The sequence below is a fragment of the Larus michahellis genome, chromosome 7 (assembly GCF_964199755.1).
Source record: "Larus michahellis chromosome 7, bLarMic1.1, whole genome shotgun sequence".
In the NCBI taxonomy this organism is placed as follows: Eukaryota; Metazoa; Chordata; class Aves; order Charadriiformes; family Laridae; genus Larus; species Larus michahellis.
This window is the reverse complement of record NC_133902.1, coordinates 4,377,550-4,402,507: the sequence shown is the minus strand read 5'-3', so window position 1 is coordinate 4,402,507 and position 24,958 is coordinate 4,377,550. Positions and strand designations below refer to the sequence as shown.

Below are 24,958 nucleotides of genomic sequence, written 5' to 3'. Positions count from 1 at the left end.
CGGGACGCTGCGTGGGCAGGGAACTGCGCCAGCTTCAAACCCGCTGCCTCGCCCTGTCCTCGCTCAAAGCGGAGCTCAGTCCCGGCAGGGCACAGCCTTACCCTCAGCAGCACATCTCGAGGGCTACGCATCTTCCCAGCCACGGCTTAAACCCCGTTGCCTCTGTACACCGACTCCATTTGCAAATACCCCACACAATCAGCCCAAATCTTAGTTTCTTCTCACCCAGATCGCCATGCTTTTCCCCTTCTTGCCTGCATGGAGCAGACACGGCTCTGCCCCAGCAGGCCGCAGGCTCGGGGGTACCAGCCCACGCTCCAACAGCCCTTCCAGAAGCATGGAAGGGTCAGGCATGACAAAGCTTCCCAAAACAAGGAGCCTAACTCCTGCCCTGGCTTCCAGCTGGAGCATCTCCCAGCAGCGCTGGCTGGGATGGGGCAGCTGTGGGTCGGGCTGGTTGCCAGCCCCTGAGCGAGAGGTAAGTGTGGGGAAGTGAAGTGCCAGAAGGCAGCAGCTGCTGAGCTAAGTTGAGGCAGGGTCAGGGCAGACTGCAAGTCATGCTGATGTGAAATCCCTCCCCAGCCTCCACGCTGCGGCACGTACCTGCACACAGAGCCCCGCCTGCAGCGGCTCATCCCCTTCCCCAGCTGCGCTCAGGCCAAGGGCAAGAGTTGGGTTGATGCCCTCAGATGATGCCAGCAGAACATCAGGCCCAACCCCAGGAGGGAGCCAGGCTGTCCCAGGTCTTCCCACCACCCATCTCCCAGCAGGAAAAGCTGCCTGTTTTTCAGCCTCATCTGTCCCCACACAACTTGCCAACAGCCCTGGCTCTCTGAGTTTCAAGCCCCTGACCCGGGCTTGGACAGGGCGAGGGGTGAGAGCCCAGGTTCTGGCCTGTGCCCAGCGTGCAACAGAGCTCTGCGCAGCACCCACGGATCAGGAGGGACCAGCACCCAGGGAAGCAGCAGTTTCTCACCCCTTGCAGCAGGCAGGCAGCATCTCCTGCCTCCCCTCCCAGCCCAGCATCCCACAGGGCCCAGAAAGAAAGGGGGTGCTTCCAGGCAGCCCCCACATCCAACCCCAGTTTCAGAAGCAGGCTGGCAGCCCCTAAGGCGAGCACATGGACTGTGATGCCCAGAGCCTCTGTCCTCGGAGAGGGCAAGGGTGCGATGGCAGCTGGCCTCTCCGCACCACCACCACAGCCCCCGGTCCCCCCACACGTACAGCCTGCCCGGTGCCTCCGCATCACCCTCCCATCGCAGGCAGCTTGCCATGTACCTGGCAGATCCAGACGGACTTCACCACCTGTGAGCCGCAGGCAAAGAGTCTGAAGCCAAGGGCCACACGACCCAGCACAAATCTCCACCCCACAGCCCCCAAGAGCAGCAGCGATCAGGAGAACTCCTCCTTTCTATCATCACCTTCACAAACCGCCACCCCAGGAACCCACCACCCTCTTCAAGAGGCTCGAAGGAACCGTGTCCCACCGCCCAAGAGCTCAATTACCCCAATCAACATTCGGTCACAGCTTTTACCATCTCAGTTAGGTGTAACTACATACTTAAGATTAAGTACCCCCGAAGGCTTATCTGTACTTCGCCTCCATTCCCTGCCCACCCAGCACTCCACACTCTTGTGACTCTCCAAGCGCTCTGAAAAGCTGGTTTAATCTACAAATTTGAGGAAGCAACACACCGCTGAGGCAGCAACAGCAGCTAGTTTGGGAACAGCCCTGCTGAGGGTTGTGAACCCCGTGAGGTTACAGGCAACGCAACCAGGAACAGCGTCAGGGAACTCAGGCTGCGATTCGCATGCTGCAGCGTTGAGGAGTAGGGATGGTGTCAGAAACAAACCACAAAGCCCCTGCGACAGCATTAGCTTGAGGACCTTGTCAAGTGAAGCTTTGCAGCATCAGCAAACAGCTGATACGCTGGGAAAAATGGTGCGACACTCAGCTTGTGCCAGATGTGAACCATAAACAGGTTTTTGTTGTGGTTCCTACCTACCTCCTGGGCACTCATCAGCCTGTGGTATGCTCCAGAAGGAAACTATGTAGGACACGAAGAACACTGATCACAAACACATGCTAATTACAGGGGGCAACAAAATGCAGGATACCAGAGGTCTCGGGTAAGCAGAAATATTTGAGATTTGGGGCAGTGTCACCTCATGTTTACTGACAACCAGGGGAGGGACCCTCGCGGAGCAGTCGGCTCTGCCCGCCTAGTACCAGGCTACAGTAGGCAGGAGGGATGGAGGGAGGAAGCCCTTTACTGAAAGGAAGCCCCAGAAGTTTCCTGGGCACTCTCTTTCACACAGGCCATGCTGTCACAAAACACAAGAGCCCCTCAGTGGTGTCACAGGGTTTATTATCCCGTCTGTACAGTCCTCAGTAGACACAGTTTAGATGATTCCAATCTGGAAAGAAGCAAAGCATGTTAAAACAGATGTTACGGTGGCAGAAAGGCACAACCTCCACCACAAGCCACCACTGCCGGGGCTGCATCTCCCCAGGATTCCTGTCCTCCAAGGCGCCTTCCTCCCAGACCTGCCCGAGTACCTTACACAACCGCCTCAAACATTTACTCCTTGGTGGCCCCTGTGCTAGTCCACAGCCACATTCCCCTGCTCCAATACGTACCACCGCTGCCTCCTGTCTGCCTCAGCCCCATCGAGGCCTAAACTGCCTGCTGCTTCCAGCCACCTGTACAGCAGAAGGCCCTCCTTCACCCAGGCCAGCAGCACAGCAATGCCCCAGAATAATTTCCCCCATTAAATAAGCTGCCAACAGCACTAGCCAAGAACACCATTAGGACAAACGCTGCGTCAACCCAGAAGCTGCAGGGCAGTTTCTGCATCCTCCCCAGTAATGCTCTGGAGCTCCTGTAGTCCTGTGGAGTGGAGCCCCTCCCTGGTGGGGTTGAAGAACAGCAGCAACTCTCTCTCTCTCTCTAACTTTTCCCACCTAACTTCATGATCTCCCAGGCAGAATTGTGTTTTGCTAGGCAACGCAGCCTTGTTTCTGAACACTTGGATCCTGTCTAACTACAAGGACACTCCACAGTGCTTGAAGCACAAGTACCTCACCTGTACTCCCGGAAGAACAGACGGCACAGGAGATAGAAGACAAAGGGAGCTGCAAAGTTTCAAAGATTTCTCACCTTGTTGGCTACATCCAGCGCATCGTAATCTGGAGCCAGTCGGACATAAGCCTTCTTCTCCCCATCAGGCCTAGAAAGGAACAGGAGACATCAGTACAGAGGCAACAACTTCTCCCACCTGCTCCACTCTCCTTTTATAGCAGTGTGCATCAGTGGTTCCTTTGGAAACATCACTTTACTCAGTGGTAAAAAAATGTTCACATCATTTGCACAAGACTCCCTGGGGTTAGAAGAGCTCGCCGATGAAGCCGACCCTCCGGTCTGCCAACATTTACCACTTCCCCTAAGATGTGCTCAGTCACAAGCTGCATTTCTCAAAACTTTAACACTGAAAGCGCTTCAGAGTTTAAGCCCACACCTCCTGAGAGTACCCACAACTGCTGAAACTCACACGTGTTCCCATGTTCTGCCAAAAGCCACTCCGGGCTCTTGAAGCATCTCACACCCACCAGTGACATATTTTTCCCCCTCTTCTCACCTAATCAATGTGTTGACCTTGGCCACATCGATATCATACAGCTTCTTGACAGCCTGTTTGATCTGGTGCTTGTTTGCCTTGACATCGACGATGAAAACCAGAGTATTGTTATCCTCTATCTTCTTCATTGCTGACTCTGTGGTCAAAGGGAACTTGATAATGGCATAATGGTCCAGCCTGCAGGAGAGAGACCCTGTGGTTAACAGGAGGCTGGCAGAAGCCGTCCCTGCACTCAGAGGCTTTCTTTGGGGTGCATCAGTTGGAATAAAAGTTCTAATCATGAACTCTCAGGCTTTGGTCGCATGAAATCATCACCTGCACCCCCAACACCCACCACTCTGCCACCGTGTGGGCTCAGCTCCCAAGGCAGCACACTGGCAAGGTGTCACCCTGGGACCTGCAGTGAGACACAGGTACCCACAGGAGCCCACACATGGGGTTGCCTCCACCCAAGCCTTGCAGCAGGGCAGAGCCCAACACCCCACACGTACTTGTTTCTCCGTGGGGCGCTTTTACGGGGGTACTTGGGCTGCCGGTGCAGTCGCAGGGTCTTGGGCCTGCGGAAGGTGGGCGATGTGCGGATCTTCTTCTTCTTGTGACTGTGTACCCCCTTCAGGACGGCCTTCTTGGCCTTCAGCGCCTTAGCCTTCGCCTCTGTCTTCGGAGGCACAGCTATAACGACAGCTCAGTCAGCACAAGTAGATTCTGCAGGACCAGTATGCTCCCCTGCCCGCCCCAACGGGCCACGGCTTCTCCTGCCACGCAACTCAAGGAACACCACCTCCCCAAGCGGTCCATGGTCTCATCCAGCCAAGATCAACCCCATAATGCCCAATGCGCTTGAAGTTTCCCCCTCCCCGCCTCTAAACAAACCTCGCGCCTCACCAGCGAGGGAACTCGTTTCCTCCCCACCCCCCTCACTCCCCCCAGAGTCCGAGGGGGGCCCACCCTCCCTCAGACAACCGGGCTGGGCCCGCCGCCGCAGGCCTCCCCACGTGCCCGCGGCCGAGCATCGGGCTCCAAACCTCCCTCTCCCCCGACACCGCTCAGCCCGCACCCCCCCCCGGCCTACACCCGCACCCCGGGGGACACCACAGCACGATATTCCCCCGCTCCCGCCCACACAGACCCCGCCGCCCCCAACCCTCACCCTCCTTCTTCGCCTTGGGCGCCATCTTGGCCAGGCGGAAGCCGAAAGGGGCTTCCCGCCCCGCACCGCAGGGCCTTATAGCCCCAAATCTCGCGAGACATCTCCGCTCCAACTCTCGCGATGCCTCGGGGAACGCCGGGAATGGTAGTACCCCAGCAGCCTCCCCTGCGCATGCGCAGGTGCGCCACCATCGCCCCGCAAGGCCTCATGGGAGTTGTAGTCCTGAGCGCCGCGGGCCCCCCCACCCGCCCCGACGGCGGGGGATCGGGATGAGCCCCGGTGTTTGGGGAGATTATCGGGGTCCCGTCGGGTGGGAAGCAACGCAGTGGCCCAGCCCCGGAGGAACCGGCGTCCTGGCCCCTCCCCCGTCCCCCCTTCGGGGGCGGGGGAGGGGCCAGGACGCCGGTTCCTCCGGGGCTGGGCGTGCAGCGCCGAGCACCGCTACCGGAGCCGGGAGGTTCGCGGTAACACACACCCCACCCCCCACCCCCCCCCATATTCCCCCGCGGAGGGGACTTGGCCGTGGACCGGGATGCAGTGGGGGGGGCGTGCTTTTGGGGGGGCGGTGGGGGACAGGCACACGGGGGGGGAGCGGTAGGACACGGGGAGGGTGGGAGACGGGGACAAGCACAGGAGGGGACGTGGGGAGCCGTGAGACACGGGGACAGCCGTGGGGATGGGCGGGACACCGATACGGGCACGCTCGGGGAGACGGGGACGGAGGTGGGGGACATGGGGAGAGCCACGCTCGGGGATGTGGGGGACCGGTGGGACATGGGGACAACCGTGCGCTGGGATGCTACACCCGGGACGTGGGGACATGGGGACAGCGGTACCCGGGGGTGCAGGGACGTGGCGATGGATGGGGACAGCCATACCCTGGGGATGCCACGGTCGGGATGTGGGGAAGGCTGGGACAAGGGGACAGGCGTGCACAGGGATGTAGGGATGGCTGGGACACGGGGACGGCTGGGACACGTGGACAGCTGCACCCCAGGGTGTGGGGACAGCCACATTTGGGGACCTCGGGGTGACTGGGACATGGGGACAGCCATGCTTGGGGACACCGGGACAGCCGTGTTCCGGGATGCTGTGCATGGGGACGTGGGGACAACTGGGACACGGGGACATCGCCACTCCCTGCTCCCTCTGTCCCCAGGCTTTGCGGTGGCTCTCGTCCAGTCCCCGCTCACTCCGGCCACCCAGGCGGCCCCGCGGGACGATGAACGTGCTGGCTCCGGTCCGCAGGGACAGGGTCATCGCCGACCTGCCCCCGGTGAGCAGGCAGGGGGGACACACACCGGTCTGGGGGTGGCCTCGCCGAGCCCCGTGCTCACACCGGTGTCCCCTCTTTGTCCCCCCACCAGTGTTTTCGGAAGGAGGCCGCCCTGCACGCCCGCCCCGCCTTCCACCCCACGGTGGCCAGCGCTTGCCAGGAGCAGCGGACGGGCACCGTGGGGTGAGTCCGGGCGGTGATTTGGGGACCTCAGGGTTGGGGGATGAAGGTGACGAGGGTCCCACGGCCCCACCGGCCCCGGGTGGGGGTCCCCGGCGCGGGCGCCGCGTGGCTGCCGGCGCTGCCCGTGTGCCGAGCCCTGCGTCACGGCGCAGGAATGCAGCGCGGGGGGAAGGCGGGGGTCCGGGCTGCGGCTGGCGGTGGGGTGGGAGAGACGGGTTGCAGGGCGCTGCTGGACACGGGGTGGTGGGTGGGTGGGGGGGGGCTGCGGGGTGACACCCCCACACACCGCCACCCCACGAACCCCCCTGCCCGTGGGGCTGGCCGGGGGAGGGGGGGAGACGGGGAGCCCCCCCCAGCCCCGTTGAGCGGCGGTGCGTCCCCCTGCCCTGCAGGTTCAAGATCTCCAAGATCATCGTGGTGGGGGACCTCTCGGTGGGGAAGACCTGCCTGATCAACCGGTAACAGGAACACCCCCCCCCCGGAGAGATTCTTGGGGGCGGGTGGGGGGCAAGGGAAGAGACACTCCCCCCCCCCGCAAAAAGGGCAGCAGCACCTTGGGCTGAGCTGGGCTCCAGCTGGACTCTGGTGCTGGGCATCTCCCCATCTCCTGGCGTGGGGGGCGCTGAGCCCCCAGGGGTGGGGTCTGGGGGGGGGGGCAGTCTGGGGGCTGCTGACACCCATCTGTTCCCCCCCCAGCTTTTGCAAAGACACCTTCGATAAGAACTACAAGGCGACCATCGGGGTGGATTTCGAGATGGAGCGGTTCGAGGTGCTGGGGGTGCCCTTCAGCCTGCAGCTGTGAGTAGGTGACAGTGTCCCCCCCGCTGCCCCCTGCGCACCCCTGCGGCCCCCCCGCCTCACCTCCCGTACCCCCCCCCCCTCCTTCAAGGTGGGACACGGCCGGCCAGGAGCGCTTCAAGTGCATCGCCTCCACCTACTACCGGGGAGCGCAAGGTGAGGTCCCCACCATGTCCCACCACACCGCGGGGACACACCGTCTGTCCCCGTCCCCATCTCACTCCTCCTTTCCCCCCCTCCCCAGCCATCGTCATCGTCTTCGACGTCAACGACGTGGCATCCCTGGAGCACACGCGGTAGGTGACACGTGGCCGAGGGCCTCGGGTGGGACTGGGGACAAGGGCGGGGGGGGTGGTGGGGCTGGATGGAGAGGTGGGAGGCGGGCAGGAGGACACGTGGCTGCTGGCGACGCTGCGGTGCGCGAGCAAGAGGGCAGTGCTCGGCCACCGGCCGGTGACAGTGGCCCCCGCAGGCAGTGGCTGGCTGATGCCCTGAAGGAGAACGACCCATCCAACGTCATCCTCTTCTTGGTGGGCTCCAAGAAGGACCTGAGCGTGAGTGTGTCCCCCCTTCCCATGGGCTCCCTGCGCCCCGGTTGGGGGGGGTCGTCCCCGCCACCCGCCCACCCCCCCGGCTCGGTTGGCAGACGCCGGCGCAGTACAGCCTGATGGAGAAGGATGCTCTGAAGGTGGCCCAGGAGATGCAGGCGGAGTATTGGGCTGTCTCCTCGCTCACCGGTGGGTCCCTGGCCGGGTGGGGGGGCGGGGGGAGGAATGCGGACCCCCACTGTCCGTCCGGCTGAGGGGACGCTGAGGGGGTGTCGTCCCGCGGGGCAGGGGAGAACGTGCGGGATTTCTTCTTCCGCGTGGCGGCACTGACCTTCGAGAGCAGCGTGCTGGCCGAGCTGGAGCGCAGCAGCGCCCGCAAGATCGGCGACACCGTGCGTGAGTACCCCCGGCCGGCCCCGCGCGGGTGCCCCCCAGCCTTACCCCCCCCCTCTACCCTCCCCCCCCTCCCACCCCTCTGTCCCCCCAGGCATCAGCAGCAACGAGAGCGACCTGTACCTGTCGGCACCCCGCAAGAAACCCAAGTGCTGCCAGTGAGCCCCCCCCCGGCTGCGCTCACACCTCTGGACCAAAGAGGGGTGGCCCCGGCCGGCCCCGAGGAGCTGCCCCCAGCCCCCCCGGCCCCCCCACCTGCCCAGGCACCCACAGCCGGGGCGGGCAGGAGCGCCCGTGCGGCTGCCTTAGCTATGCAAACCCAGGTACCGCTTGCAGGGGGAGATGCCCCCGGGCTCCCGTTTTTCTTAATAAAACTTTTTTTATGCTTTTTAAGAAAAGCGTGAGGCTGGGGGGTCAGGGATGGCTGCGGCTCCCCCTGCCCCCCAAGCAGCCCCCCAGGCTTGCGGGCCGGCGGGAGGATGGAGCCATGGGAGGGGTGAGCGTCTTGGCTAGGGTGAAAGCCAAACTGGGTGGGGGATGCCCCGGGGCATCCCTGCCCCGAAGAGCTGGCAGCCCTGCGCCCCACGGGGAGGACACGGTGAGGGGGGGGGGGTGGCAGCCCCATGTCAGTCCCAGCCGAACTGGTGGCGGTCGAAGCGGGGCTGCAGGATGGGGGGGACGCAGTGGGCACACTTGTAGCGCTCCCGGATCCACCGCCCGCCCTCGCTGTCCTCGATGCAGATGGCAGCAACACCTGCGGGATGAGGCCGGGGGGACGCTCAGCGACCAACCGCCGCGGGGTACGGGGACAACGCTCCCACTGCAGCCACGGGTGCACCCCGGGGTGCCCCTGTACCCCCGCTCCTACCTGCCACGACCCCCCCCAGCCGCTCCACCAGCTGGATGGCCGCTCGCATGGTGCCCCCGGTTTCCACCCACTGGTCCACCAGGAGGATGCGCAGACCTGGGAGGGGGCAGAGGCTGCGGCTGAGTGCCCGGTGCCCACGGTGGCAGCGCACACACCACCCCCCCACCCCCCCCCTCCCCCCCCCGTTAATGGGGGCACCCCGCTGTCTCACCCGGCGAGATGGCATCAGTGCGGACCTCCATCACCTTCTCTCGGCCCGAGTAGTCGGTGTAGGGCTGCGCCAGCGTCTGCACGCAGAGGTGCCCGGCTTTGCGGATGGCCAGGAAGCCTTTCCGCAGCACGGCGGCGGCGGCAGCGCCTGGAGGCGGGCACGGCACCGTCAGGTCCCCCGGGGGATGAGGGATGGCTACCCTGGGCTCACCCACATCCCCGCTCACCCAGGATGAAGCCCATGGCGTCGATACCGGCCACCATGTCGATGGGGTCTCCCTGGAAGGGCTGCAGCAGGTCGCCCACGCAGTCCTGCAGGCCCTGGGGAGAGAGCGGAGGTGCTGGGTGCCTGCAGCCCATCGTGGGTGCCTGCAGCCCATCGTGGCCGCCTGCAGCCCGTGGGCCGGTGCCCGTGGGCACGGTCGGGTGCCCTGAGGGCCCCGCAGAGCTGCAGCCCACCCGGCCACCCCTGCGGGTGCCCTCCAGCCCCGGGCGCTGTGTACTTGCGGGTGGCAGTAGAGCCGGGAGGGGTCCAGCCAGGCATAGTTGCGACCCTTGACGTTGGGGGCCATCAGCGCCAGGTACCAGCCCTTCTCTCGGGTGGTGGGGACGTGGCACAGGTCCATGCGCGGGGACCACCGGCGCTGCGAGCACTGAGCATGTAACTGGGGTGAGATTCCCCACCTGCAGGGCTCCCCGCGGCTCGATGCCCCCCACCTTCCCCATCCGCCCCCCACTCCCGAGGTGGGCACCCTGGGATCCCAGCGCGCCCGGGTCGGCTCCGTACCTGGGTGCCGGCGGCGAGGCTGGGCCGAGCGGGACCGTCACGGGGAGCGTCACAGACAGCAACAGCTGAGAGGGGGCAGCCACCGCGGCGCTGGGCCCCCGCCAGCACCCTCGGCCAGCCGGGACCTGGGCTGGTGCCAGGCGGGGACGGCAATGTGTCCCCACCAGGCTCTGCTGTCCCAGCCAAGCGGTTGCGTGGTGGGGAGCACCGGGGCTGGGGCGTCCCCAGCACCCAGCTGCCTGCACCAGCGGTGCCTGGGAGCGGTGCGGGCGGCGCGGTGCCCTTGGCACCCTGTGGATGGAAGGGTCAGCAAGGCAGGGTGATGCTCAGGGGGCAGCCCCGTGGTCTTTGGGGTCTTGGGCAGCGCAAAGGAACTTCTGAGGCCACGCATGTCCCCGTTGGAGTGTCCAGGCACTGTCCTGCCCTGCTGAGTGCTGGCTCCTTGGCCACCCAGTGTACCGGAGCCGTGTCCAGATTGCCAATGGGCTTCGTGGCCGAGGAGCCAGCCAAGGGGGCGAGCCCTGGCAGCTGCGCTGGGAGCTGCCAGGCGCCTGTGGGCTGCCAGCCCCGGCTGGGCACGGAGCACTGGGGCCGCCCCTGTGAAAGGCACCGCGGGGCATCCATGGAAAGGGGACATGGGGCCACAGCAGTGGGAGAGGGATATGGGGCCAGAGCCATGGTATGGGGACATAAGGCCACAGGGAGCATCCATGGGATGGGGCACGAGGCCACAGGCAGCATCTCTAGGATGGGACATGGGGCTGCAGAGAGCACCCGTGGGATGGGGACATGGGGCTGCAGGGAGCATCCATGGGATGGGGGCACGGGGCTGCAGAGAGCACCCGTGGGATGGGGGCACGGGGCAGCAGGGAGCATCCATGGGATGGGACACGGGGCTGCAGGGAGCACCCATGGGCCGGGATGTGGGGCTGCAGGGAGCATCCATGGGATGGGACACGGGGCTGCAGGGAGCATCCATGGGATGGGACACGGGGCTGCAGGGAGCACCCATGGGATGGGACACAGGGCTGCAGGGAGCATCCATGGGATGGGACACGGGGCTGCAGGGAGCATCCATGGGATGGGACACGGGGCTGTAGGGAGCATCCATGGGCCGGGGACACGGGGCTGCAGGGAGCATCCTTGTCCCGTCGGGGTCAGGGATATGGGGCCAGAGCCATGGTATGGGGACATAAGGCCACAGGGAGCATCCATGGGATGGGGCACGAGGCCACAGGCAGCATCTCTAGGATGGGACATGGGGCTGCAGGGAGCATCCATGGGATGGGGGCACGGGGCTGCAGAGAGCACCCATGGGATGGGGGCACGGGGCAGCAGGGAGCATCCATGGGATGGGGACACGGGGCTGCAGGGAGCATCCATGTGCCAGGATGTGGGGCTGCAGGGAGCATCCATGGGATGGGACACAGGGCTGCAGGGAGCATCCGTGGGATGGGGACACGGGGCTGCAGGGAGCATCCATGGGCCGGGATGTGGGGCTGCAGGGAGCATCCATGGGATGGGACACGGGGCTGCAGGGAGCACCCATGGGCCGGGATGTGGGGCTGTAGGGAGCATCCATGGGATGGGACACGGGGCTGCAGGGAGCATCCATGGGACGGGGACACGGGGCTGTAGGGAGCATCCATGGGATGGGACACGGGGCTGCAGGGAGCATCCATGGGACGGGGACACGGGGCTGCAGGGAGCATCCATGGGATGGGACACAGGGATGCAGGGAGCACCCATGGGCCGGGATGTGGGGCTGCAGGGAGCATCCATGGGATGGGACACAGGGCTGTAGGGAGCATCCATGGGATGGGACACGGGGCTGCAGGGAGCATCCATGGGATGGGGACACGGGGCTGCAGGGAGCATCCATAGGATAGGGCACGGGGCTGTAGGGAGCATCCATGGGATAGGGACACGGGGCTGTAGGGAGCATCCATGGGCCGGGATGTGGGGCTGCAGGGAGCATCCATGGGATGGGACACGGGGCTGTAGGGAGCATCCATGGGCCGGGATGTGGGGCTGCAGGGAGCATCCATGGGATGGGACACGGGGCTGTAGGGAGCATCCATGGGATGGGACACGGGGCTGCAGGGAGCATCCATGCGATGGGACACGGGGCTGTAGGGAGCATCCATGGGACGGGGACACGGGGCTGCAGGGAGCATCCATGGGACGGGGACACGGGGCTGCAGGGAGCATCCATGGGCCGGGATGTGGGGCTGCACGGAGCATCCTTGTCCCGTCGGGGTCCGCTCGGGGCCGGGGCCGGGGCCGTGGGGGGGCCGGCGCGTCACGGGGCGGGCGCGTTGGTGCCGGCTCGTTACCGGCCCCGGCACATCACCCCACCGGCTGCCACAGCAACGGGGCCCGGCCCCACCGGGAGGGGTAACCCCTTCCCCGCGGGCTGCGGGGCCCGGGGGGAGCGGCGGCGGCTGCGGGGAGCGGCTCCAGCAGCCCGGGCTCGGTGGGACCCTCCGCACGGGGCCGTGCCGAGCCCCCCCGCCGGGGCGGGATGCGCGGGGCTATAAGGCGGCCTCACGGCGGAGGGTTGCGCGGTGCCATGTGCGCCCCGGGGCTGCTCTGCCGCCTCCTTCTCCTCCTCCTCCTCCTCCTCCTCCTGCTGGCAGCCGCCCCCGGAGCGGCCCCCGGCACCGGAGCGGCCCCGCCGGGACGACCCCGTGCCCGCCGTGGGCTCACCTACCCCGGGACGCTGTGGTGCGGTGCGGGCAGCAATGCGGATGCCTACGAGCAGCTGGGTAAGGGCGGCCGGGCCGCTGCTACCTGTACCCCCTTCCCATCCCTTCCCTTCCTTTCCCAACCCATCCTATCCTTTCCTAACCCTTCCCATCCTATCCTTTCCCATCCCATCCTTTCCTATCCCTTCCCTTCCCATCCCATCCTTTCCCATCCTACCCTTTCCCATCACTTCCCTTCCCATCCCATATCCTTTCCTATCCCTTCCCTTCCCAACCCATCCTTTCCCACCCCATCCTTTCCTATCCCTTCCCAACCCATCCTTTCCCATCCCATCCTTTCCCATTCTATCCCTTCCCTTCCCAACCCATCCTTTCCCATCCCATCCTTTCCCATTCTATCCCTTCCTATCCCTTCCCTTCCCAACCCATCCTTTCCCATCCTATCCAATTCCTTCCTATCCCTTCCCTTCCCATCCTTTCTCATCCCTTCCTTTTCTATCCCATCCCATCTTTCCCTTCCCTTCCCTCCCCTTCCCATCCCATCCCCAGTCCTGTGCTGCTTCACCCTGTCCCAGTCCCCATCCCAGTGCTGAGTCAATCCCCATCAATCCTAGTCCAGTCCCATCCCAGTGCTGGTCCACTCCTGTCCCCGTCCCCGTGGCTAGTTCAGTCGCTGTTGGTCCCAGTCCAGACCCCACCCCAGTGCTGGTCCAGCCCCAGCCCACCAGTTCACCTCTGTCTAGTGCCCATCGCAGGGCTGGTCCCCACACTGGTCCCCTCATTGTCCCCACCCTGGTGCTGGTCCAGTCCTGATTCACTCTGTCCCCAGCCTGGTCCCTGGCCCATCCTGCTCCCATTCTGCTCCCCATCGCGGTGCTGGTCCAACCTAGTGCACTATCCTGATCCCACTCCCTGTCCTGATCCCATCCTAGTCCCTCTCTTGGTCCTGGTCCCCATCCTGATCCCAGTCTCATCCCCACTGGTGCAGCCCCAGTCCCCATCCCAGTGCCAGCCTTGTCCAAGTGCCGCTCCAGTCCCAGCCCCTGCCCATCCCAGCCTGATCCCGGTCCTGTATCAGTCCGATCTAGTTCGGATCCCAGTCCTAGCCCAGTTCAGCCCTGACCCCAACCCCATCTAGCCCCAGCGGTGCCCACAGCCCTGCCTGCATCCCGTCCCTTCCCTGCAGGGGAACACCGGGACACGGACCGGTGCTGCCGGGACCATGACCACTGCCAGCACGTCATCCACCCCTTCACTGCCCGCTACGGGTACCGCAACCTGCGCTGGCACACCATCAGCCACTGTGACTGCGACCGCCGGTGAGCAGCCCTGTGCCCAGCCGTGCCCCACAGCATCCCTCCATGCCGGGGCGGGGGGCAGGATTTCCCCAGCCCCTCCGTCCCCCCTCACCCACCGGCTGTGCCCCGTGGCAGGTTGAAGGAGTGCCTGCGGCGGGTGAACGACACGGCCTCGCGGGTGGTGGGACAGGCCTTCTTCAACGTCATCCAGGTGCCCTGCTTCGAGTTCGCCTACAAGGAGGAGTGCGTGGAGCCCTACCTCTACGTCTGGTGAGTGTCCCCCCCACCGCGGGGACTGTCACCCCCCCACCCAGGGCTCGCCTCACCCCCCCCGCCTCCTCGCTCTCTACAGGTGCAAGGCGTACAACACGGTGGCCATCGCGGTGCCCAGGGAGCCGGTGCTGTATGAATTCGGTGGGGAGCTGATCGACCGGGCAGCGAGGCCTGGGGGGGTCCCTCTGAGCCCCCCGTGGAGCAGCACGGGCGGAGGAGCTGTCCCCGCAGACCATCGCGCCCGGCCCAAGGCAGCCAAGAAAGAGAGGAAGGGGAAGAAGAAAGACAAGAAAAAGAAGGGGAAAGGTCTGAAAAAGAAAGGCCCTTCCGAAAATGGGGAGCTCAGCCATCCCGCAGCCGCTCTCTCCGTGGGGCAGGACCCACGGGCCCCGCTGCCGGACTTGGGCGAAATGGCCAACGCCGTCCTGAGCGACGCCCTGGCGCGGGAGAGCTTGGCTGGGGAGCCATCCCTGGCCCCCCCATCCCCGGTCCCCACCGCCAGCGGGAAGAGGAGGAGGAAGGAGAGGAACAGAAAGAAGAGGCGGAAAAGCCAAGCTGAGGCCGAGCCTGGACGAGAGCTGCGGCCATGACTCCCCCCGCCAGCGTGGGTCTCGGCTGCGTAATAAAGTTGGTGGCTGGAGCAGATGGCGCAGCCTCAGCCCCGTCTCTCTCTGTGGGGAGGAGGGATCGCACCGGGGGGAGGAGGGGGGGCAGCTTCCAGGAGAAATCCCAGGGATGATCCCACTTGCAGGGCTGCGGGAGGGGAACACCTGGAGGCGGGTGGGTATCGAGCGGGTTTGAGCTGTTCCTCACCGCTCCCACCGTCTCGTGTCACCTTCCCGGGCACGGGGGACGGCGAGCTGCTGCTCTGGCCGGGGACACAACCCCCGTCCCCACACCGGCGCAGGGCAGAGCTCTGGTTTTAGCTCCCCCTAAAAGATGGTTGCCACAGACGGCTGAGCTCCAGGCTCCCCAGGGGTGTATTTCTCTGGAGGACCAGCTAACGAATTGCACCATCCCGGCTCCCTCCTCTGCTTAACCCGCCGCCTTTCCCCAGGCTGGGAGAAGCAGGCTGCTGCCACACCGGCACCCACTCCTTCTCCAGCCCCCAGCAATGGCAGCGGGGCCTGCTCCGGGAGGAGCGGGGACCTCGTCCCTCCCCGGAGGCTCCTCAAAAGCCACACAAGAGCTCTCTGGAGTGGGACAATAGCAGCTTTCTCAGCCCTGGGACAAAGGCAGATGCTGCCGTGTCCCTGCCTGGCGATCGCAGCCCGACTCGCTGATTAACGGGGCTCCTGTGGTGAAGAGTTGGAGGGCAGCGCCCAGAGACAGGGCACGGCCCCCAGCTCCTGAGCAAAGAGGGTGGCTTGGCACGGCATGCCCTCTCCTACCCGGTGAGGCCGGTAGGAAGATCTTCCCCCACCAGCACCAAATTCCATAATTAGAAAAAGCTGGAGCGATAGGAGCCGAGCGCTGTCTCCTGTTTTGCCATGACACAGCCTTGGGAGACCAGAGAGCACCAAAGAGCAGAGCTGCCCCGTGCAAGCCCCACCATTCCCGGAGAAGTGTGTGGTGTAATCCCAAATCCCTGAAATAAGCGGACCACGAGAGCCCAGGGGGGAAATACCAAGGTCGTAACCAGGCATCTGCACCCTCCGGAGCACTGCTAATGGGTGCAAAGTCCTTGCGACAATCACAGTGTCACCGCGGGAAGCACAGACATGTGGCATGCGGGCAGCTTCCCAAAAGTAGAATTTTTATTGACAGTAAGGGAAAACTAAAAACAAAGACAGCCAAAAAAGGAGCCGACAACGCACAACTCGCTCCTCCCCGTAGGGGTCTGACACATCCCTGGTAGAGGAGCTGCTCCCAGTCAAATTCCCGTCATACAGAGGTTCATAAAATAAAAAAATAGCGTAATGTTAGTACACCTGCAACCTACGGCAGCCGTGGGCCCCGGAGCACGGTCCGTCCCGTCCCGTGCAGTTGCAGGGGAGGAACAGGACTGTGTCAGCCCCCCCCAGTACTGCCAGGAGGAACAGGCCTGTGTCAGCCCCCCCAGCACTGCCCAGGAGATGAGGAGATGGCTTCACAGACGCATTTCTCTGTGGAAAGAGCTTTGCTTTGCTTTGTCTCCCGGGTTGCTGCCATTCTTCAGGAGCATTTACATGCAAAAAAAGAGCTTTGTTTCTTAAGATCTGCTGTTCTTGCTCATTTCCTAGCGGGAGGAGGCTAACCAGGAGCACTTGGAAGGAACAAAGACTCTGCTTCCATAGAAAATCCCTACTAACAAAGCCGGAGAGAGGAAAGTGTGTGCAGCGGGAACTTTCCAGTTCAGAAATGGCTCTCAGCGCTGGCAGCGGCTCTGCAATACTGCAGCGGGCTGTTTCTGACATGACCGAAGTTATCTACACTGTCTGCCCCCGCTCCCAGGCCCCCCAGTACCTCTCCCAGCCAGTGAGAGACGCGGGTCTCCAGGAGGTGCCCAGGATGTCACCGTGATGTCTCTATATGATGCATTCAAAACAAAACATTATTCTTTATCAGCTCAACAGCAATCAGCTTCTCTGTGAAAGTTTCAGCACACAGAGGGCAACTCCAAGCACCAAAGGAAGAAGGAGCATCGACTTTCACCGCTGAACTCTGTTTCTAAGCGAATCCATTGCTAAGAGGGCAGGCAGGCAGCGCACAACGCAGGCAGGAAACCTCTCAACTAGCGTTCGGTAGAAACACTGGTATTTATTTACCCCTCTTGGTTATAACTGGGCAGGGTTAAGCGGATACGGAGGAGGATGCCATGCGCTCCCGGCCGCTTTGCATTCCCCACCATAGGAGCGGCTGCTCTCGCATCGTTTTTAGCCCACGTGTCTGTCCCGTGCTCGGGAAAGCTGCCGTTGGCTGGCGTTTTGTTTCGCAGTCTGATTAAAAAAAAAAAAATAAAATCAAAACTAAATAAATATTGTTCCAAAAGAAGCCAGAGGAAAGAGCAAGCCTTTGGTACCAACAGCTGCCTTTCTCTCCGGCAGGACCCCGAGCCCCAGAGCTGCTGTGCCAGAGCCCTGTGAACACAGCTGGGGGTCAGCACAGACTCCCCAGAGCCTGTTACACATGAAAACACAGAGCAAAAGACAACAGAAACTTTCTGAGAACTCTGGTTTGCTTGTCACAACCCCCATGACTTTGCTTTATGCTCTCAGGATAAGGAGAGGTGACGGTCAGGGGCTGGGAGAATCCAAATGGAAGAGGCTCACTCCAGGCTGATGGTCTGCGCTTTCAGCTACGCTTGCTTCCTAGTCTTCGCGGTGAAAGCAGACTGCTGTGCATGTACAAGGACAGACTCGTTTGACCTCATAATTACTTTGCCGAACTTCCGAAGTGGTGAACCAGGGCCTGGAACGCAGAGGCCACTGCAGCGTCCCTTCCTATGATATATTTATATATATATAGTATGTATATTTAGACCAGCCCTGTCAAGTCTATTAATTTGCTCAGGTGCATGTCACCAAGAGTCATTTCCCACCATCTCACGACGTATAATAACAGGAGTTATGTGGCTGAGGGAAGGGAAGTTGTTCTCAACTGTTCACTCTCCCTTCCCCTTCCTAGAGAAGGGAGCGGAGGGTAGGGGTCAGGTCCAGCACGGCCTATCGATCCATCTCATCCAGCAGTGGCGTGGCGTCCCCAGCGATGGACATGGGCGTGCTCTCGATCATGGGGCTAGGAGACGGGCGAGGAGTCAACCTTTGCTTCTGTTTCCTCCGTTCAGCCTCCTTCTCCTGGAGCCACTGCTCGGCCATCTTCCCCCAGTCGATCGCAGCGTGACTGTTGGTCCTGCAACGACACGGGCAGAAAGTGAGTCCCGCTAGCGGGACACCTTCCCTGCCCTCCCTCCGCGAGAATCCCATTTGGGAAGGTGCGAGGCAACCCCACCACGCTGATTCCACAAAAATCAACAAAAGCAATCAAGACGGGACACAGACGGATACATGCACCCGGCGCCAGAGTCACTCACTTTGGCTGCTGCCTCTGCCTGGAGCTGGACGATGGCTGTGACTGCGTCTGGGACTGGGTGGACTGGGGTGTGGTGTTGGCCTGGAGCTGGTACTGGGGTGTTGTAATCGGCTGGCTGGGGGTAGTGTAGGAGTAACTGGGGGTCATCAGAGGGGTGGCCACCGGCTGCTGTGCTGGAGTCGTGAAGACCTGTAGAGAACAGATACTGTTAGGGGACAGAGGGCAAACCCTGCTGGGCTGGGTCTGGCATGCTCTCGTTGCCCTACTTGCCCGGGAGGCTGGTGCCCACCCTTGCTGCACACTCCCAGCCTCCTGCTGGAGCCCCTCATGTGGGCAAGGAGAGGTTTGCGGTGACCGTTGCCCAGGGAATGGGGGGCTGCGCAGCAAGAGGAGCGAGACCCTGCTGAGCACAGACATTTGGTGCCCTGAAAGCCCCCGATCGCCCACCCAACCTGGGCCAGCACAGCCTGCCTGCCTTGTTCACCCCACACAGGGTACAAGGGGAGATCCTTAAACCAAGCAAAGGTAAGGGCCACAAAAGATGGGCACAAGAGACACTTGGGGCAAGCTAGCAGCAATGACGTCCTGCAGTGGGGATGAAGAACAGATGAATTCTTCCCCTGTGGGCTGCAGAGATGGTGCACCAGCTCCTGAGATGGCTCCCTCCCACACCCCAAGCTGGCTGGCTCACTGTTTGTCCAATGGAGCACTTAGTCTGTTTGCCTCCCGCTGTTCACCTCCTTTTTCCTCCAGATTGTCTTGACAATTAATACATTGGGTTATCCAGAATCCCTGCCTATCCCCAGCTCAGCATTACTGTGCCAAACTCCGTGAAAGCCTCCCAAGGCACTCTAAAAGAGGATCACTCTTCTCTGCAAGCCTTGTCTTGCAGCACCTCTTCATTAGGTGTCTCTAACAGCTGGGTGCGTTTTTTGTAGCCAGGCACCTCAGTCCTGCAGCTGGATTTAGCCTCGGGATCAGATGGGGAGCTGGGAGCAGGGGCTGGGAGAAGGTACACACCAGCACACACGAGGAAAAGCTTCAGCGTGAGCCGAAACTGTCCAATTCCATCTTACTCCCTGCAAAGCCTCTGGGTGTTCGGTCAGGCTGAGGTGTTCGCCTGCCGGTGCTGCTTGGAGATTAGCACGCTGATCTGAAAAGCCCTGCAAACTCAGCGCATAGTTTCACAGCTAATCTCTTCCACTGGCAGCTCACGTTGCCAATTCAGAGACACAATCAGAAGGTTGTGCGCCCTCACCGCTGGATCCCACCTCTCCACCCTGCCACATTCCTTGGGGGGCAGACCGATTTGCTACTTTCTTCAACCCTCCCCAGAGCAGGGCTGTGTTACGTGCCTCATTTCCTCAGCCACAGGAGGTAAGAAGAAACCCGGTCCAAGAATCCAGCCAGGCTCCCCTGTGCAGCACCACAGGTACACAACGAGGACTGGATGATCCCAGGCAACGAGAAACTCTTAGGCTCCCAGTGGAGCCCCCACAAGATGGTTTCTAGCAGCAAGGAGAAGCCACGCAGCACCAGCTCTCAGAAATTTAAGTGACTCTTACGTGGTACGCGCTGCTGCCGCCTCCGCTGCCTCCATAGCCATACTGACTGGTTGCCCACTGCGCAGGGGTGGCATTTGGGTTCTGTCCCTGGCCTGTCACAGCAGCGATGGCACTGAACATCTGGGAGGTCATGTTCTGCGGTAGAGCGTTCACTGCACGGGTCAGGTCTGCAAGAAAGACCCATTGCGTTAGACAAAGCAGAGTCCGGAAAAGGAGCTCCCATCCCGATTCCAACCAGGAAAGGCCTGCACTGACCTGCCAGGTTAATGTTAGCTGGAGTAGCATTAATGGAGGCTGGAGTCCTGGTCCGACTGCTACTGCTGGGGGTAATACCTACATAAAACATAAACCAAGAGGGATAGATTAGTTCTCCCAGAAGAGCAACTATTGACCTGAAACTCAGAATTTGAAAAAAACAATGCAGGCAACGCTTGTCCGGGCAAGATGCTATTTTAGCATCGACTCGTGTATGAGGGTTGTATGGTGGGGAAGGCTAAGGGAGAGGAAAGGGACAAGCCCAGCCTTTGCCTCATGGCCCGCTTGGCTGAAAGATTAACTCTCAGGGAGCTCTCAATGGGTCTGTGGAAGCCAAGCACTTGGGCATTGCTTTGAAACTTCCCACTTGTAGAAAATCCTAGGACATATTTCAGGGATAAAGAACATGTAGCTGTCCTTTACTAACAGCCCCTACAGCGTGACACTTACGAAACAAACAGTTGAGGTACTCAGGTTTTGGGGCGCTCACCTGGAACAGGGTCCTGATAATGATCCTTAAACCATCGGAAGAGCCCGTTAACGGTAGGGAAGACCTGGCCCCGGTAGCGGAATCCTTCTGGTGTCACCGTCACATACTCTATCCTGTGAGGAGCAGTGAATACAGGAGAGCACAAGAGATGAGAGGCTGCTTCAGAGCCATACCTGCCACTGTACGGCACCCTCACATCAACAGGCCACAGTCAGAACAGGTAAGACCTACACGCTCAGGCGATGGCTGTGGTGATACTGAACAGATAGACCTACCCAAGCCACATTCTTTTTTTTTCCAAATAAACGCTCCTGAATACCATGCCTTTCCATGCAAATTCTGTTAATCATTGCCTATAACCCAGTGATACCCCCAGCACAGGGCAGTACCGCTTGTGGCAGCCAGCTGGTTAGAAAGACGGGAGTCTCCTGGGTGAGATTTACTCCTAGACATGGGTCCTCTACTGTCAAGGGGCCAAACCCTGCTAAGGGGAGGCATGACTTACGGGGATACCGACAGAGACACAAGAAAAACTGGCAGCAATAAGCTGAGGTGTGGCACTGGCAGTATTCAGCTGCAGCTGCCGGGCTTGCCTCTCACTTACCTTGGTTTGCCTCGAGGCTGGTATCCCAAGAGGAATTTGCCAGGTAGATCTTTACAGGCACTGATAAAGTAGGGAATAAACGTTGGCTTCTCTTTCTTGGTCTTTATCAGCAGCTCTTCCAGCTTCTAATTACAGAGAGGAAGGCGGGGGGAAGAGAAATGCTCAAGGAGAGCCTGCATTTTTAGCAACACACAGAGCCTACAGATATCTCCCTCCGTGCTGCAGACAGCCCTTTTTTCCCCACAGCCCTGATGCCAGCGATCCAACAAGGACCAATATTTCTGCATAGTGTTGGTGCACAAATGTCACCAGGTCACAGAAAGCCAATACTCTCCTGTAAGTGACATTTGCTGGCAGGGCAACCCTCTGCTGCTCTGGCACACCGCTGTAGCGCACCACACACCCATGTCCTAACTCCACTGCTCCCAGACAGAATCCCCCTGAGATCTACAGCTGGAAAGTGACTGCCAAGCCCCAAGCAACAAGAGAAAGATCTGAGAGCTCAGTCCAGCAGCAGCTCATGCCAGACTCAAAGAGTTTAAGACTATCCTGAGACAAAGAAACTTAAACTACGCTCCTTTATCTCCCACACAAGCTACTGCAGCCTGGGACAGGCTCACCTTCTTGTCTCCACCGTTGCAGTCCTGGTAGTATTTGTGATTCAACAGGTCTCTGGCAAAAGAAGCCATTGGCTGGACATAGCGAGCAACAATTTCATCCAGGTCTTCAAACTCCTTTGAACAAACACATTTAAAGAGGTATTTAGGGTGCATGATAGGGAACTCTGATTCTAGCATACAGCTCTCAGTCATACATTCTGCACAGCAAGGCTGGATGCTTTATGAAGAGAAAAATTAAAAAAAAAAAAAAAAAAAAAGAGTTGAGTATTGTCTAAGAATCCGGGATCTGCAGTATAAGTTACTCTCCAACAACCTGAAAGCAGCTGTGCCAACCTGTCTCTGCCAAATAAGTACTTCTTACCCACCAACTCCTTGGCAGGCATGCTCTGCAAGGCTCTTACCTCTGTGTTAATCCAAAGTGTGGAGCCAAGGCTGAAGGCATTCTCCTTGCCCTCTTCTCGGACATCCACATGCTGGTAAATGCCATCGTTCACCTTCCAGGTGACAGTCAGGTGGTTCTCCCCTTTGCTACTTGGCCGAATAATCACATCCCCTTGGTCCATGGTCTCCATCATCTTCTCAGCTTGCTTGAAGCTAATGTTGTGGAATGATGGGTGAGCAATTACTCTCTTGATGTACGCTAGAGGACAAAGAGGAGTGTTTAGGCTTCCAAGAGGAACTGCTTTATTCCAATTCCATGTCTAATTGTGCTTATTCTCCTGAAGCACTCTGGGAAGGCCGGCATTACGAGGGAGAGAAAAAACGAGAGACTCACTTGTCCGCTGCTGCTTTCTCTTCAGGTCTTCTTCCTGTTTGTGATCTGCTGCCTCAGAATCAAAGTCGTAGTAAGTGTCTTTAGGCAGCTTCCACTCATTGTTCTTATCCATCAGGTCTGAGGTCCTGCAGGTCAGGTCTGCACTGAACTTCTCAATGTCGATCTTCATAATCCTGCAGTGAACGGTCATTCCCACCTACAGGAGAGGGGCAGGCAAAGCCGATCAGCAGGTTTGGCTGATACACCAGCCCCCCTGCGCTACGGAGCAATCTGTGCGGGGTCACACTGCCGGTAAGGAGGTACAAATTACCTCACCTACTTCAGAATGATACAACCTTTGAAAGTGATCCCCAAGATGACTAGAATCAAGAGAGATTAAAGGAAAAATGGGCAGTTCTCCAGCGCATCTAGTACCTATGCCCCATACCACACAGCAAACTGCATGTCTGGAGGCTGAAGACAATTAAGTTTGCTATTTCACATATCTCTAACAATGTGAGCAGCAAATCTGGACTTCACAATGTGCAAGAAAGCAGTTAAGTCCGTTCAGAAACAGAGTGGAAGTCACCCAAAGGACTGCTCTAATTAAATGGGAAACAGAAAATACCGCCACAAAAACGGCAATGTCCTACTCCAGTTAACCATGCTGAAGTTAATGACACTCCAATGAAATGCTGAGAGACCTCTGAGCTTACAGGATTATCCATCACCTGCATGGCCTGTCAGGGGGACCCCAAAAGACAGCAAAGATGTTAAATCTCTATTGTAACATGTGATAAAAATATGATCCTCTTTCTTTCGGAACCCCCAATCCCTGTCCTGAGCAAGAGCAGTAACTCCGATGACCTCCGCAAATGAATTGAGGCAGAAGAAAAAAAGCTATGAGAGAAGGAAAAGTGACCCTTGCGTATCTAACAGCAGTTCCGTGAACTCTTTAGAAAGCCAGAAACAAAGGGCAGCTCTGCATTAGAATGCCTTCTGGTCTCCTAAACCCAGACTTTAGCCAGACTATAATAAATCCTCCCGCAGTGCAACATGTTAACTGATTAACATGGTTTCCACCAGCTGCCAAGAGAGATTTGCACTGTGGGAAAAGGACACTAACCAGTACCTGACCTTGCTGCTGATTTAAAGTCCTTAAATGAATATAAGGTTTGAAAAGTCATTTAGGGAACAGTGTTATTAACCAAATTCTGGATCTCTGGTATTGCCTCCAGGCTCTTCCAGTTCTTGCTGGATATGTGAAAATCCACTGCTTTCATACCTTCACTCTTTCTTCTGGTCGCTTGACCACCTTATCACTAAGAAATTTCGTCGGGATGAAGCCAGCGACGCCATTATCCAGACGTGTCTTCACTCCAATGGCCTGACCCGGGCAGGAACCGCTGTCAAAATGGTTCCAGACCTTGAATAAGGCAAAAGTAAAAGTCATTCAGCATGGAAACAAAATAGCCCCGGCAGCTCACACTCAAACAAGTCTAAAAGCTGTGTCAGCAAATTGGTGCAGCCAGCAGAGACATGTGGAAGGGCAGGGGACAGAGGACTTCAATGAATGCTACCCAGTAACGCAATCTTCCTACTTCGGTTCTGCTCAGCTTATGGGGCTTTGCAACCAGGAAGGTCAGAACATTTTTAGACCCTGAACACAAGCCTGCAGCTAGGGCCGGTTTCTAATGAACGCTATAGGGTTTTAAAGTCACGGATTATCAAGGCTGGAATTCAGCAATGTTTAGAAGAGACCTAAAGTACAGCTGCCTTAAGCAGCAGGGAGGCCAGATAAGTTCTTAAAATTGAGCAGGTGGCAGAACAAGCTTCTGTTCTCAGGTGTCACGGGCAGTTTCTCTGCATAAAACACAATCCTAGACCACAAACAAGCCTGCTTTATGTATTTGCAAAGAACTGGACAGCTTAGCCCCAGGTCCGTGTCACTCCTAGCCCAGTTTGCTAAAATCCATAATGTAGCCATAAAGGATGTGTCAAAACTACACTGAAACAATTAGTCAAAAGTGGAACAAATTACATTTGTGGTCAAAGGTCACATTCAGGTTGGGATCCTGGGGCACTGCAGACGCAATCTTGGCTCTGATACCTTGTCTCCCAAGAACCCTACAAAACGCTCAAGCCTGCCGACAGCAGACTCCTGACAAAGGCAGACCCATTAGGAGAAGCCTCCCCACCTCGCTGAGCTCTGGAAAGTTATCCTGCTGACAGAAAGGACACTGCCAAAGGCCAGTTTCATCATTCCGTATTGCCTGGTCGTAGCTTTCTCCTTGTGGCCGCCTGTGGGCTATGCCAGTCACATTGCAGATGATCATTTTACCTGTGGTGTGATGGGAGAGGAGAAGGAAAGAATGAAAAACTGAAAGCTAACAACAGGGCTGGGCAGTTCCCTCAATCCCTCAAGGCAGTTGTACTTGACGGTGTAAGGAGCCTACCCAAGTACTTTAAAAGCTGCTTCGCACACATGCAAACGTTGCACCATCTCAACATGACTCTCACCAAGATCC

At 59.6% G+C, this 24,958-nt stretch overlaps 5 protein-coding genes and 2 non-coding genes across 12 annotated transcripts in view; 2 read left to right on the top strand and 5 right to left on the bottom strand.

The window, feature by feature from the left end:
- Positions 1–2,352: 2,352 nt before the first annotated feature.
- RPL23A (ribosomal protein L23a) lies at positions 2,353–4,888 on the bottom strand. Its single transcript, XM_074594585.1, has 5 exons — positions 4,790–4,888; positions 4,131–4,311; positions 3,640–3,816; positions 3,162–3,231; positions 2,353–2,418 (listed from the first exon to the last, which is right to left on the bottom strand). The coding sequence occupies exons 1-5, from the start codon at positions 4,812–4,814 to the stop codon at positions 2,404–2,406; spliced, it is 468 nt and encodes a 155-aa protein (XP_074450686.1). The 5' UTR covers positions 4,815–4,888; the 3' UTR covers positions 2,353–2,403.
- Positions 3,306–3,373, bottom strand: LOC141746941 (small nucleolar RNA SNORD42). The gene has a single exon (XR_012588544.1). It is a non-coding gene; the product is annotated as a small nucleolar RNA SNORD42 (small nucleolar RNA).
- On the bottom strand, positions 3,889–3,961 carry LOC141746942 (small nucleolar RNA Z17). The gene has a single exon (XR_012588545.1). It is a non-coding gene; the product is annotated as a small nucleolar RNA Z17 (small nucleolar RNA).
- A 291-nt stretch (positions 4,889–5,179) lies between the features above and the next one.
- On the top strand, positions 5,180–8,373 carry RAB34 (RAB34, member RAS oncogene family). Of its 3 annotated transcripts, none has more exons than XM_074594257.1 (11): positions 5,180–5,246; positions 5,949–6,065; positions 6,157–6,248; positions 6,641–6,706; positions 6,945–7,046; positions 7,138–7,202; positions 7,291–7,342; positions 7,519–7,600; positions 7,693–7,783; positions 7,883–7,990; positions 8,082–8,373. In XM_074594257.1, exons 2-11 carry the CDS (start codon positions 6,012–6,014, stop codon positions 8,147–8,149), a joined length of 780 nt encoding a protein of 259 aa, XP_074450358.1. In that variant the 5' UTR covers positions 5,180–5,246; positions 5,949–6,011; the 3' UTR covers positions 8,150–8,373. The 3 variants fall into 3 exon arrangements, with proteins under 3 accessions (XP_074450358.1, XP_074450359.1, XP_074450357.1); XM_074594258.1 differs by having other exon boundaries at positions 5,186–5,253; XM_074594256.1 differs by lacking the exon at positions 5,180–5,246 and having other exon boundaries at positions 5,791–6,065.
- LOC141746207 (adenine phosphoribosyltransferase-like) lies at positions 8,313–10,261 on the bottom strand. 2 transcript variants are annotated; one of them, XM_074594259.1, is made up of 6 exons: positions 9,853–10,261; positions 9,569–9,718; positions 9,293–9,386; positions 9,067–9,213; positions 8,856–8,951; positions 8,313–8,741 (listed from the first exon to the last, which is right to left on the bottom strand). In XM_074594259.1, exons 2-6 carry the CDS (start codon positions 9,689–9,691, stop codon positions 8,614–8,616), a joined length of 588 nt encoding a protein of 195 aa, XP_074450360.1. In that variant the 5' UTR covers positions 9,692–9,718; positions 9,853–10,261; the 3' UTR covers positions 8,313–8,613. The 2 variants fall into 2 exon arrangements, with proteins under 2 accessions (XP_074450360.1, XP_074450361.1); XM_074594260.1 differs by having other exon boundaries at positions 9,569–9,730; positions 9,853–10,143.
- Positions 10,262–12,262: 2,001 nt separating this feature from the next.
- On the top strand, positions 12,263–14,780 carry PROCA1 (protein interacting with cyclin A1). Its single transcript, XM_074595088.1, has 4 exons — positions 12,263–12,620; positions 13,747–13,879; positions 13,994–14,128; positions 14,211–14,780. The coding sequence occupies exons 1-4, from the start codon at positions 12,377–12,379 to the stop codon at positions 14,719–14,721; spliced, it is 1,023 nt and encodes a 340-aa protein (XP_074451189.1). The 5' UTR covers positions 12,263–12,376; the 3' UTR covers positions 14,722–14,780.
- A 1,084-nt stretch (positions 14,781–15,864) lies between these two features.
- The window catches only part of SUPT6H (SPT6 homolog, histone chaperone and transcription elongation factor), a 30,322-nt gene continuing 21,228 nt past the window's right edge, over positions 15,865–24,958 (bottom strand). For all 3 annotated transcript variants that reach the window (XM_074594489.1, XM_074594487.1, XM_074594488.1), the window contains exons 27-37: positions 24,629–24,771; positions 23,716–23,856; positions 22,452–22,647; positions 22,078–22,316; positions 21,677–21,790; positions 21,057–21,181; positions 20,453–20,565; positions 19,963–20,040; positions 19,708–19,874; positions 18,144–18,331; positions 15,865–17,962 (exon numbers count right to left, since the gene is read on the bottom strand). In XM_074594489.1, coding sequence (XP_074450590.1) covers positions 17,776–17,962; positions 18,144–18,331; positions 19,708–19,874; positions 19,963–20,040; positions 20,453–20,565; positions 21,057–21,181; positions 21,677–21,790; positions 22,078–22,316; positions 22,452–22,647; positions 23,716–23,856; positions 24,629–24,771 — 1,691 coding nt within the window. In that variant the 3' untranslated portion in view covers positions 15,865–17,775. The remainder of the gene's footprint in view (positions 17,963–18,143; positions 18,332–19,707; positions 19,875–19,962; positions 20,041–20,452; positions 20,566–21,056; positions 21,182–21,676; positions 21,791–22,077; positions 22,317–22,451; positions 22,648–23,715; positions 23,857–24,628; positions 24,772–24,958) is intronic.